This window comes from Lycium barbarum, chromosome 3 (assembly GCF_019175385.1).
Source record: "Lycium barbarum isolate Lr01 chromosome 3, ASM1917538v2, whole genome shotgun sequence".
NCBI lineage: Eukaryota > Viridiplantae > Streptophyta > Magnoliopsida > Solanales > Solanaceae > Lycium > Lycium barbarum.
Window position 1 is genome coordinate 40,224,473 of NC_083339.1, and position 14,285 is coordinate 40,238,757.

The following is a 14,285-nucleotide window of genomic DNA, read 5'->3' on the forward strand; positions in this document are numbered from 1 at the left end:
CATTGTTCCGGAAGTGCCATTGATTTATTATTTTGTGTATATATATTTTTTGGGCACGACGGGGTCCTGTCCCATCCATATGTCTAGTACTCTAGTAGAGGCTCGTAGATACGTATATGTGGGTAGTATGGTCTCACGTTTTCCCCCTTGTATATATGTATTATTTTGATAGCCGAAGGGCTTATGTATTTAAATGTAGTTATATTTTCAAAATTGAAAATGGTTTTCCTTATGGCTAGAAGTGTGAGGGTAATATATAAAATGCAGAATAAGTATGATGAGTAGTAGTATGAGTGGTGCTCAGTGGTTAGCCCCGGGTACCTGTCATGGCCCCTAGTCAGGTAGTGACAAAAGTGGTATCAGAGCAGTTCAGTCCTAGGAAGTGTTTACGATCCGTGTTTAGTAGAGTCTTGTTTATGGTGTGCTGCGCGCCACACTTATAAACAGGAGGCTACAGGGCATTTAGGAAAAATGATCGTTCTTCTTCATACGAAATCGTGCGATAGAGTTGTGTTATAAGATTTTCTCCTCCCTAATTGTGCGTTGTGATTTCAGAGATGCCGCCAAAGAGAAAAGCTACAGCCACCCAGAAGGGCAAGACTACCATAGAAAGGCGAGTAGAAAGGGATCCGCCGATGAATATGGAAGAGGGTGAATCGCCGATGAATTTGGAAGAGGGTGAATCGCCGATGAATATGGAAGAGGGTGAATCACATAATGAGGCCCCATCTAATATTTCTCCCACTCAGCTTGTTTTAGAAGAACAAGAGGGGGCTTCAGTTTCAGCTCCTATGCCTACAGTTTCTCCACCAGCTGCTTCGGGTCAACAAATGACCGAAGCTATCCATTTATTGACGCAGTTGGTTGCCACACAGGTACAGCGGCAGAGTTCGGGTCCAACTGACCGGGCAGTTAGTACTAGAGCCCGTGATTCCATGATTTTGAATCCTCCGGAGTTTTTCGGGTCAAAGCCGGATGAAGACCCGCAAGGTTTTATTGATGAAATGTTGAGAACCTTGAAGATTATTCATGCTTCCGAAACTGAATCTGTGGAGTTAGCATCTTATAGACTCTGGGATGTGGCGGTCTTATGGTATAATAACTGGATATCCTCAAGAAAAGAGAATGCGCCTCCTCCAGTTTGGCAAGCGTTTGTAGATGCCTTCGTTAGCCACTACTTTCCACCCGAGGTCCGTCGAGCTAGGGCGGATAGATTCTTAAATCTGAGGCAAGGAATTATAAGTGCCCGATAATATAGCCTTTAGTTTAATTCAATGGCTAGATATGCTCCGACCATGTTGGCCGACATGGGAGATAGAGTTCACAGATTTGTGAGTGGCCTGGGCCGCATTTGTTTAAGGATTGTCTAACGGCTTCATTACAAGATAGGATGGATATTTCCTACATTCAGTCCCATGCCCAGAACTTAGAAGAGCAGCAACAACCACAAAGGGGTGAACGTGATATTGATCGAAGGCAAAGTAAGTGGGTCAGATCTATGGGTGCCGGTAGCGACTGTAGAGGAGGATCAAGACATTCATATTCTAGACATTCAGGCCAGTCGGCGACTAGTGCCACTCCACAATTTGCAGGTATGAGGCTTGACCACTCCATTCATTCAGGACAGGGTCAAAGCTCGAGAGTTTCAGGTTCCCAGTTTAGGGGTGATTATAGCCAGAGGAGACCTCCAGTACCGAGATGTAGCCAGTATGGTAGATTACATTCCGGACAGTGTTGCCGAGGTTCAGATGTTTGTTATGCTTCTGGCCAGGTTGGGCACATGATGCGAGATTGTCCGTCGATGAGTGGTAGATTTGGGGTTCAGCCCACAGGATCGGCGGCTGGCTCTTCTTCAGTGCGCCCGGTAGGGCAGACTCCCCAGATTCCAGCAGGTCAAGGTAGAGGCAGAGGGGGAGCGTCCAGTTCAGGTGGTGTCCAACCCCGTATCTACGCTTTAGCCAAACGACAGGATCTCGAGTCCTCCCTGGATCTGGTTACAGGTATATTATCTGTATTTTCTCATGACGTTTATGCATTGATAGATCCAGGTTCTACATTATGTTATATTACTCTGTATATTGCTGGTCGTATTGGGGCGAAACTCGAGCCAATTAAACCTTTTGAAGTGTCTACTCCGGTTGGTGATCCCGTGATAGCTAGATAAGTATACAAGAATTGTGTAACTGTGATATGTGACCGTAAGACTAAAGTTGATTTAGTTGAGCTGGAAATGTTAGATTTCGATGTGATTATGGGTATGGATTGGTTGGCCTCATGTTATGATAATGTTGATTGTCGAATGAAAGTAGTTCGATTTCAATTTCCGAAAGAGCCCATGCTTGAATGGAAGGGTAACACAGCATCTCCGAGAGGTAGTTTTATTTCCTACCTTAAGGCAAGGAAGATGATAGCAAAAGGTTACATTTATCACCTAGTTCGAGTTCATGACACCGAAGCAAAGTCGCCAACTTTTTAATCCGTCCCGGTAGTGAATGAGTTTCCGAATGTATTTCCAGATGAAATTCCAGGTCTTCCTCCGGAAAGAGAGATTGATTTCGCTATTGATGTGTTGCTAGAAACCCAGCCTATCTCTATTCCTCCCTACCGAACGGCTCCTGCAGAACTGAAAGAGCTAAAGGCACAATTGAAAGATTTTCTTGAAAAAGGATTCATTAGGCCTAGTTCATCACCATGGGAAGCACCAGTCCTATTTGTGCGAAAGCAAGATGGTTCCCTACGGATGTGCATTGATTATAGGCAGTTAAATAACGTGACGATAAAGAATAAATATCCTCTTCCGAGAATTGATGATTTATTTGATCAATTAAAGGGTGCCAAGTGGTTTTCCAAAATAGATCTAAGGTCAGGTTATCATCAAGTGAGAGTTAAAGAAAAAGATATTCCCAAAACAGCTTTCAGAACGAGATTTGGCCATTATGAATTCCGGGTGATGTCATTTGGGTTAACTAATGCTCCGGCAGTGTTTATGAATTTGATGAAATAATGTATTTAGGCCCCTTTTAGACCTATTCATGATAGTGTTCATTGATGATATTCTGGTATACTTTCGGACAGAATCAGAACATACAGACCATCTACGTATAGTTCTTGGAATTCTTCGGACTCGAGAATTATATGAAAAATTTTCAAAGTGCGAGTTTTGGCTGAATTCTGTGACATTTTTGGGTCACGTTATTTTAGATGATGGCATTCGAGTGGATACCCAGAAGATTGAAGTTGTGAAAACTTGGCCAAGGCCTATGAAAACTTGGCCAAGGCCTATAACGCCTACGGAAGTCCGTAGTTTTCTGGGATTGGCAGGTTACTATAGGAGATTCGTGGAAGGGTTTTCATCTATTTCGGCCCCATTGACGAAGCTAACCCAGAAATCAGCTAAATTTCAGTGGAATGATGCTTGTGAACGCAGTTTTCAAGAATTGAAAGATAGATTAACCTCAACTCCAGTCTTGACACTCCCAGAAGGGCCAGATGGTTATGTTGTTTATTGTTATGCTTCTGGTGTTGGGTTAGGATGTGTATTAATGTAGCACGGTAAGGTCATTGCTTATGCTTCGAGGTAGTTACGAAAACATGAAAAGAACTACCCAACTCATGATCTTGAATTGGCTGCAGTTATTCATGCACTAAAGATGTGGAGACATTACTTGTATAGTGTTCACATTGATATTTACACAGATCACAAGAGTCTTTAATATATTTTCAAGCAGAAGGAGTTAAACCTGTGACAGAGGCGATGGTTGGAATTATTGAAAGATTATGATGTGAGTATTTTATACCACCCCAGAAAGGCAAATATAGTAGTGATGCACTTAGCCGCAGACCAATGGGTAGCCTATGTGAGGCTCCTCCGAAGAAGAAGGAATTAATTCGTGAACTCCACCAGCTAGCTAGTCTTGGGATTCGCCTAATTGATTCAGGCAGTATAGGAATTGATATCAATAATCCCACTGTTTCATCCTTAGACATAGAGGTGAAAGAGCAGCAATATGAAGATCCTCAGTTAAGCCACTATAAAGACACATTTCATGAAAAAGAGAAGTCTCCATTTGAAACTTCTATAGATGGAGTTCTTAGATACCGAGGCAGGTTATATGTTCCGAATGTTGCAGAATTACGCCGTCGAATTCTAGAAGAAGCTCATTATTCTCGATATTCTATTCACCCAGGTGCAACAAATATGTATCATGATCTTAAGTTAATTTATTGGTGGGATAGAATGAAGAAAGACATAGCAGAATTCGTGGCTCGATGTCCAAATTGTCAGCGAGTGAAAATCGAGCATCAAAAGCCATGAGGATTATTGCAAGCAATGAAAATTCCAACTTGGAAATGGGAAGCGATCAACATGGATTTTATCGTGCGGTTACCTCGTTCTCGAAGTAAATATGACTCCATATGGGTGATCGCGGACAGACTCATGAAACCAGCTCACTTTCTTCCAGTCAAAACTACGTATTCAGCAGAAAATTATGCAAGGTTATATCTTAAGGAGATTGTGCAACTTCATGGTGTCCCGGTGTCCATTATTACTGACAGAAGAGCACAATTTACAGCTAAGTTCTGGAAATCTTTCCAAGAAGGTTTGGGTACTGAAGTAAAGCTTAGCACAGCATTTCATCCACAAACTGATGGACAAGCCAAACGTACCATTCAGACCTTGGAAGATATGCTAAGGGCATGTGTTCTAGATTTCGGTGGTAGTTGGGATAACCACTTACCTCTTATTGAGTTTGCAAACAACAACAGCTACTATTCCAGTATCTAAATGGCTCCGCATGAAGCTCTATATGGAAGGCAGTGTAGATCCCCAATTGGGTGGTTTGAAGTTGGGGAGACACAATTAATAGGCCCAGGATTGATTCAACAAGCAGTGGAAAAGGTCAAAGCTATTCGAGATTGATTATTGACAGCCCAAAGCCGCCAAAAATCCAATGCAGACAACCGTCGGTGAGACCTAGAATTTCAAGTTGATGACTGGGTATTTCTGAAAGTATCACCAATGAAAGGTGTGATGAGATGTGGCAAGAAAGGAAAATTGAGTCCTCGGTATATCGGACCCTATAAGATTATCCACAAGGTGAGTCAAATAGCTTATGAATTAGACTTACCCTTAGGACTTGAAGCAATCCACCCAGTTTTCCATGTCTCAATGCTCCGAAAATGTGTGGGAGATCCCACTAGAATTATGCCAGTAGATGATGTTCAAGTGACAGAAAAGTTGGCTTATGAAGAGGTACCTATGGCTATACTAGATAGGCAAGTGCGGAAGCTCAGAAATAAAGAAGTAGCTTCAGTCAAAGTCTTGAGGAAAAACAATAACCGAGACGAGTTTACTTGGGAAGCGCAGGAAAATATGAAGTCTAAGTACCCATACTTATTTCAACCTCCGAAAGAGATCCAAGATGAGACATCGGCATTATGAGGTATGTATGCTCTCTTTTCATGTACCTGGGTCATGTGTGGCAGAGTTTTATTGCTATTGTGTTGTATCCCTGTGAGGTATGTTTATTGTGGGCTGTTGTGATAGGGGATAGCACCACGTTACAGGGGAAACTCTAGAAAATTTTCTATAGAATTCCTGAGAACTTAACATTCGAGGACGAATGTTTTTAAAGGGGGGAAGGATGTTACACCTCGGAAAATTCTATGTTGTTGCCTAGTAAATGGAACAACGTAGTGCGAGAAGTATACGATGTTCCTACAAGTAAGAAAGGTTATTTAACGGTTCTAAATAGGATTCCAAAGATGATGGAAGTAAGAGGAGAAAGTTCCTGAAGGAAGGCAAAGCATATGTTGTGTTTTGGAAAGGTCCCGTAAAGTACCGAGCTGATGTTAACCTAATGATGCCCTAAGAAAGAGTTATAACGATCCTTAGATTGGTAACGAAGTGTTAAACAAGTTTCAAGGAGTTCCATAAGGATTGGAGATCAAACGAACGATGAAAATCATCTCAGGGAAATAGGGTTATACGACCGACTTATACGGTCCGTATAAGGGTCTGTATAACACTCAACAGAGATGGTGTTTTGCCTGATGGTGAACCACGACCACTTATACGGGCCGTACAATGTTATACGGACCGTATAAGTGTCCGTGAAAGTCCCGACGGGCTGAATAAGTTCCAAGTATAAGTACATGTTCCCACTTCACTAATTTCATTTCCACACTTCTCCATCTCTCTCTCTCTCTCAAGGCTTCTAGAGGGTTATATACATTTCATCTTCAAGAATACAAGGGGAATCAAAGATCAACATCATAAATCCAAGTGAATCAGGTGTGAGAAGCTCACTAGGGTTCATCCAAGTCAAGCATTCTCTTGGAAGTGGAAGCTAGGGTTTTATTCAAGTGAAGTGTTCCACTTCAAGCTCATTCCTACTCAATCAAAGGTAATTTTTATGATCATTCCATGTTGTTTAAAGCATTGAGAGGTTGAAAGACTTGGATTGTAGAAGGAGATAGAAAATGGGCCATGAATGTGAGAATAGTGGCATTTTTGAGTTGTAGTTTGGAATGAGTCATGATTCTTGATATGTCGTGATTATAATTATGTTATAAATGATATTAAGAACATGGGATAAAATTTATATTGTGAGTAAATGCAATAGTGTACTATGACCATGGTTATGGGTGAATTGAAGTGAAATTTGGGAAATGTGGATAATATAGGTGTATGAAGATTGTTGCTTATGATGTTGTTAATGTTATTATAGACTTTTGGAAGTTGATATATGATATGGGAAACTTGTATAAATAAAGGAAATGCTGCCCAATTTTCTCTAGGTTTAGTCAAGTATGCTAAGCTATCGATTATCTAATGTTGATACGAACTCTTTTGAAGGTAGAAACGTGAGCATTGAAGGAGAACGTTCAAGCGATAGTGTAGCTAAACAAAAAGGTATGTGAGGCTAGTCCCTTCTTTATAAGGACTGAATCTTATGACATTATCTTCCCTTATTCTCCATTACCCTCTTATACTCCAGAAACTATGAGTCCATGTTCAGGAAGAATTTCATATGAGATAAGATAAGAGATACGTCACGAGTATGATAATGATATGATGTTTCTACAAAGCTAATGATCTTAATTACGATTATGTGATGTCATTCATTGTGCTACACTCACCTTATATGCTAACTCCTTCAAGGTGAGGCATAATGCTTATGAAACTCCATAATGTAATCGGGGGTACACGACCTTCCGTCACCCCGAAAGATTTACAGTTTGTATTGAGCCTTAATGCATGATTCATGATGATATTACACTGCACCTATATGGTCGGGCAGACACCGCTAAGGCGGGCAGCGCATACACCATGTCTAGATGGCATGGGCAGACACCACTAGTGGGCGGCATGAGATGGTTACCCCAAACGCGGGAGGCCTGGACGCGGGCTAATGATTATCACACCATACCTATATGGTCCGGCATATATATATATATATATATATATATATATATATATATATATATATATATATATATATATATATATATATATATATATGCATGCATGATATGATGATGTTTATGAAGTAACTCAGCATGCATTATTTCTATCATGATTGACAGTCAGTTAAAAGTTGTTCTTCACTCTATGTCTCCTTATTTCATTGATGTATCATTATTGTTTATGCCTTACATACTCAGTACAATACTCGTACTGACCTCATTTTCTTTGGACGCTGTGTTCATGCCCACTGGTAGACAGGGAGGTGACCCAGATTCATAGGGGCTATCAGCAGACTTTGAGGGCACTCCATTGTTCCGGAGGTGCCATTGATTTATTATTTTGTGTATATATATGTTTTGGGCACGACGGGGTCCTGTCCCATCCATATATCTAGTACTCTAGTAAAGGCTCGTAGATACATATGTGTGGGTAGTATGGTCTCATGTTTTCCCCCTTGTATATATGTATTATTTTGATAGGCGAAGGGCTTATGTATTTAAATGTAGTTATATTTTCAAAATTGAAAATGGTTTTCCTTATGGCTAGAAGTGTGAGAGTAATAGATAAAATGTAGAATAAGTATGATGAGTAGTAGTATGAGTGGTGCTCGGTGGTTAGCCTCAGGTACCCGTCATGGCCCCTAGTCGGATCGTGACATAAAAGTAATGTGAAGGGCACATATGCAATCATAACATAGAAATCATGCCTTTGAAAGAAACGGTGAGCCTTACATACCTTAAAACGTATCTAATTGTCCAATGTCTACTTCTTGAACTCGTAAGTCTACAACCAAGATAACAGTGGCCACAATTAGCCCCTTTATAACACTTGCTAGCCAAATTCAAGTGCAAAGGAACCTTAACGAATTTCGCACAACCTTTCCTTCATAATTCAATAACCCCTCAAGTTCCAATTCACCCCTAACATCAATAACAACATTAACAACAACAATATCAACTCCTACATATCAAAATATAATCAATTCTAATCTAAATCCTTTCCCAAAATAGCCCCTAGTCTCCCTTAAGCCTTATTCAACCAATCACTTTTATAACCACATTTCCTTGACTTAAAACTACTAACATTCTTGATAAATAACTCAAACCCAAAGGTAGGAATCTTATACATACCTTGAAGAGAATAGGATTCCAAAATCAACTCCAACTCAAACTTCCAAGCTCCCAAACTTCAAGGAACCCTAGAAACAACCTTCTTCTTCACTAGCTCAGGTTTCACGGGTTCGGAACTTACTAAAACTCCTCCAATTTGATGGAAATTATAAAGAGGAAATATTTAAGGGTTTTTATGGTTTGGGGGTGAAAATAATGAAATAAAACATAAGGGCCAAATATATATAGATGGATCAAGAAGGTTCCAGCGGGGCGGTTCGACGTGCGGGTGGACGCCTGTCAGCACGTCAACGGTTCGTCGACTGGCACCGTCAGTCTGCCACATGCTGCATAGTCCATTCTTTAAACCGGTGCAAGATTACTTGAACTTTTTCCATGTATTTTTGCATCCGTTCATCTTTGACCTCGAAAACACCATTGACTTGATTCACTTCCAGAAGGGAGTCGCACTTGGCTTCGATGACTTCAGCCCCTAAACTCCGAGCCAATTCCAAATCTGCAATCATAGCCTCATACTTGGCTTCATTGTTAGTCAAATTTAAAGTTCTGATTGATTGCCTAATGACGTCTCCTACGGGATCCTTAAGAACAATCCCCAATCTGAACCCCTTTACGTTCGATGAATCGTCCGTATACAGGGTCCAGATCCCCGAGGTTTTTCCCGATGTTAAAAAAAGCTCTTTTTCTACCTCAGGAACCATTGCGGGAGTAAAGTCCGCTATGAAGTCGGCTAAAATTTAGGATTTAATATCCGTTCTAGGTCTGTACTCGATATCATAACCGCTTATTTCCACGGCCCATTTAGTCAACCTACCCGAAAGCTCCGGCTTATGCATGACATTTTTTAATGGGTAGGTAGTTACTACACATATGGGGTGACATTGGAAATAAGGTTTTAGCTTCCTTGAAGCACTTACCAATTCCAAGGCTAATTTTTCAAGGTAAGGATAACGAGTCCCCGCATCTCCTAATGTCCTGCTTACATAATAGATAGGGAATTGCGTACCTCCTTCTTCTCAGACCAAAACTCCACTCACCGCAACCTCAAATACTTCCAGGTACAAGAATAGTTGTTCATCTGCCTTCGGTGTGTGTATCAAGGGAGGACTCGACAGGTACCTCTTTAGACCTTCCAAGGCTTTCTGACACTCCGGTGTCCACACGAAGTCATTCTTCTTTCTTAGCAATGAAAATAAACGGTGACTTTTATCTGAAGACCTTGAAATGAAACGGCTTAGAGCCGCTATTCTACCGGTCAACCTTCGCATTACCTTCACATTGTTCACTACTTCGATGTCTTCGTCTGGGTTGATTTCAATACCCTTGTTTGACATCATGAAGCCCAAAAACTTTCCCGACCTAACACCGAAGGCACACTTCTCTGGGTTCAGCTTCATGTTGTATTTGCGAAGTATGTTGAAGGTTTCCTGCAAATGTTTCAAATAGTCCTCTGTTTCCAGGGACTTAACTAACATGTCATCAATATAAACCTCCATTGTCTTACCTATCTGTTCTTCGAACATTCAGTTAACTAAGCGTTGATAAGTTGCTCTGGCATTTTTTAATCCGAATGAAATTACATTGTAGCAATAAATCCCATATCGGGTTCTAAAAGAAGTTTTCTCTTGATCCTCCGGGTCCATCCGAATCTGGTAGTACCCGGAGTAGGCGTCGAGAAAATTTAACATCTCATGCCCAGCCGTCGCATCGATCATTCGATCAATGTGAGGCATAGGGAATGAATCCTTCAGGCATGCTTTGTTCAAATCTTTATAATCAACACACATTCTAAATTTATTACCTTTCTTTGGCACAACAACGACATTAGCTAACCAGTCCGGGTATTTAACCTCCCGGATAGAACCTATTTTTAAAAGATTTGTTACCTCATCCTTGACGAATGCATGCTTTAATTCGGCCATCGGTCTTCTTTTCTGTTTGACCGGAGTGAATTTCTTATTGAGGCTGAGCTTATACGTCATCACCTCTAGTGGCACACCTGTCATGTCTAAATGGGACCAAGCAAAACAATTGCCATTAGCTTGATTAATTAATTTGCACCTGAGCTCCGAGGTTAACCCCATGCCCAAGTATACCTTTCTATCTGTCAAGTACACGAACAAGATAATCTGTTCCAACTCCTCTATAGTAGACTTTGTTGCGTCCGAATCATCCAGTAATACAAACGATCTGGGCATACCAACCAAAATCATCTCTCTCGAAACTCAGGCTCGTTTCTTCTTTTCCTTCATCCGAGCCTACATTCTTTAATTGCTATTTAGTATCTTTGCCTTTGGTTGATTCAACAGCTTTTTGGACCGGTTCCTTCAGGTTGAAGGAGGCCTCTTCAACCGCGAACATATCCCTTATTGTGGGTTGTTCACCAAGGACCGTATTTATCCCTTCCGGAGTTGGGAATTTTAACATCTGATGCAATGTCGATAGTACTACCCTTATGTGATGAATCCACGGTCTGCCACGTAATGCATTATATTTCATCTTTCCTTCGATGACATAGAACACAGTTTGCTGAATAGTTCCGTCGATGTTGACCAGCAAAGAGATTTCTCCCTTAGTAATTTCGCTTGCCTTATTGAATCCGCTGTGAACCCGAGCTATCGGAACAATTTGATCTAGCAACCTCAGTTGTTCAACTACTCTCCATCGGATAATGTTGGCCGAACTACCTAGGTCAATCAAAATACGTTTAACTTGAGATTTAAAAATAAGGATAGAAATTACCAACGCATCATTGTGTGGTTGAATGATACCTTCTGCATCCTCATCATTGAAGGAAATAGATCCCTCCGGCACATAATCCCTGGTACGCTTCTCACGTACGATTGAAACCTTTGTTCTTTTCACCATCGGTCCTCGTGGCATATCCGTTCCACCGATTATCATATTGATCACGTGTTGTGGCTCCACAGGCTCGACTTGCTTGTGATTTTCCCTACCTTTATAGTGGCCTTTGGCTCACTCACTCAGGAATTCACGAAGGTGACGTTCTTTAACAATCGAGCCACCTCTTCTCTAAATTGGCGACAGTATTTGGTTCTATGGCCATGAGTACTATGATACTCATACATCACGCTTGGATTTCTTTGAGCCAGATCTGATCTTAATGGCCTCGGCCACCTGGCATCCTTGATATGGCTAATTGCTGAAACAAGATCTGTGGTGTTAATGTTGAAGATGTACTCTGATAATCTCGGAATGTCCCAATTGTTGGCTAAACTACCAGCATCACCTCTAAACAACAAACCTCGATTGTTTGATCCACGATCAGCTCGCTTATCACCTCTATTCGATAGATGACTAGGGCCATTTTTTCCCTTATCCAACCTAAAGCTGGATTTCTCCGGTTGAGAATATGGTCGATACCTATCTCTCGATGGTCTTTTCTCCGGTTCATAATTCCTCTTCGATCTCTCAAAATTCTTACTTCCACTTATCGGACCGGGGGGAAGTTCAAGTTGATCATTCTCTACTTGAATCTTGGATTCGTACCTGTTATGGATATCGGCCCAAGTTACTGCCTCGTATTCCAATAAGTTCTCCTTTAATTTAAACGAGGCAGTTGAGCTTCGGGGATTGAGTCCCTTAGTGAAAGCTGGATCCGCCCATTCTTCTGGGACCGAAGGGAGCTCCATTCGTTCTTTTGGAACCTGTTCACAAACTCTCAGAGCAGCTCATTATCTCTTTGGGTCATTCTAAAAATGTCCGCCTTTCTTGCCTGTACCTTCTTGGCCCCGGTATGGGCTTTGATAAACGTATCTACAAGCATCTTAAAAGAAGTGATGGAATGCTCGGGCAGATGGTCGTACCAGGTCAATGCCCCTTTGGATAGTGTTTCACCAAACTTTTTCAACAACACCGACTCGATTTCATCCTCTTCGACATCATTGCCTTTTATGGCACAAGTGTGCGAGGTCACGTGCTCTTGTGGGTTCGTCGTCCCATCATATTTCATAATATCCGGCATCTTGAACCTCTTTAGGATTAGCTTCGGGGCTACACTCGGAGAAAGGCCTTTGAATGTATCTCTTTGAATCCGGTCCTTTCAGGATCGGAGGTGCTCCCGGGATCTGATCCGCCCGAGAGTTGTATGTTTCCACCCTTTTCTCCGTGGAATCGACCCACATAGGCAAAGTTTTGAGCATTTTCAAAACCTCGGTAGATGAACCATCCCCGGATCCGTTGCTCTGGACTATCCAGGACTCCTCTCGCCTTGGTTCGGTAGTCCGATTTGGCTTTGCCGATACTGCTTTGTTGTCTTTGTTCTGGAGCTGAGCTATAGCAATCTGTTGTTCCTGCAACATTTCAAATATCAAATGTAAGCTAATCTCATCCGGGACATCTGGATTTTTTGGGGCTTGCGCCCGAAGTAAAGTAGCTGAATTGTTGCTATTCAAAGGATCCGTGGCTGGAAGGGCGGCATTCTCCTGGTTGACGGTATTCTGATGGTTAAGGCCTTCGATCGAGTTGAAAGCATTGGGTTGGCCGGGTCAGCAGGGGGTACGGGTTATTGTCATTTTTCGCGACTATTTCGTTGTTGTTCACGTGTCCGAATCGACCACTGCTTACCATCTGGAACGTATCTGAAACACAAACGTTTAAAGAATAAGTGAAAGAGGAAGTACCAAATTAAACAACCACTATTATCCTATGCCCCACGATGGGCGCCAAACTGTTTACCCTAAAAAAACGGATAACAATTAAATTTATAAGTGGTTGATAGGATATGTGGTTAGATTAATTTATAATATAAGATAATAGCAAGTAAATGGTAATATATTGATAAATAATAGTAAAAAGAACTCAAGAAGACAAGTTTGTAAGCTCTGAGAACAGGTCCGGTTTGAAGGTTGCTTTCTTTAACTGAGCCAAAACACTTAAGAAGATTTCACTGCCACTTTTCTGATTACAAATGTGTAGAATGATGAAAAAGCTAACCTCAAAAGGAAAGGGGGAGACCCCTATTTATAGCTAAAAATAAATGGGCAATCTGAGAAAGGCCCTTCTAGAAAGAAAAAAAACCCTAAAATGGATAAGGCGGCGTCCGTGCTGTCTGACACTCGTACTGTTGTCAGCGCAAATGGCGGAACGGTCAGATGACGCGTTGCCTATCCCATAACGGATTCACCGAGCCTATGTTGGGCATATTCGCTTTTGGTTCGGGATTTCTGTGCCCATCAACATACTGTCGGTTTTGACACCGAGTAAATGAATTCATGACCCATTCGGTCCTTGTTCCCTCGGATGGCCAACAACCTCGTTCTTCTTCGGTCTCATATCGGACAGCTCTAAAATTTACCCCGATTCTTACCGAGTACAAGTTGCTTCGGTTTTTACCGTATCCAAGTTACTCATATACATGTAGAAGAGGAATAGAGTAATTTACCTCCTCGTAACTTTTACCGAACCAGGGAATAATTCCCTCTCTTAGTATAGTAGCAATAATGTCTTACCTCCTGGTAAATCCTTTGTTATGAGAATATTCCTCTTACTATTGTTGTATAGTGCAATAACATACTCTGGCTAATATTTGAGTATATAAAAAAATATTGCGCTTCAGATCAATCAAAACATATATATAACTCTCTATTCGAAATAGGATTGTAATGTTGACATTATTGGACAAGTACATGTGACTTGAAAATGTACAAAAAGTTTTACAGTTT

General features: G+C 41.3%; 1 protein-coding gene across 1 annotated transcript; it reads right to left on the bottom strand.

The window, feature by feature from the left end:
- Positions 1-10,875: 10,875 nt before the first annotated feature.
- Positions 10,876-11,469, bottom strand: LOC132630743 (uncharacterized). Its single transcript, XM_060346318.1, has 2 exons — positions 11,373-11,469; positions 10,876-11,288 (listed from the first exon to the last, which is right to left on the bottom strand). The coding sequence occupies exons 1-2, from the start codon at positions 11,467-11,469 to the stop codon at positions 10,876-10,878; spliced, it is 510 nt and encodes a 169-aa protein (XP_060202301.1).
- Between the last annotated feature and the right edge of the window lie 2,816 nt (positions 11,470-14,285).

Bases quoted from the DNA above. Each gene is read 5' to 3' on its own strand.
- LOC132630743 (XM_060346318.1), bottom strand. From the start codon at position 11,469: ATGGTGAAAAGAACAAAGGTTTCAATCGTACGTGAGAAGCGTACCAGG. The intron at 11,289-11,372 runs GTATCATTCAAC...TGATTGACCTAG, and splicing joins CAATGATGAGGATGCAGAAG to GTAGTTCGGCCAACATTATC.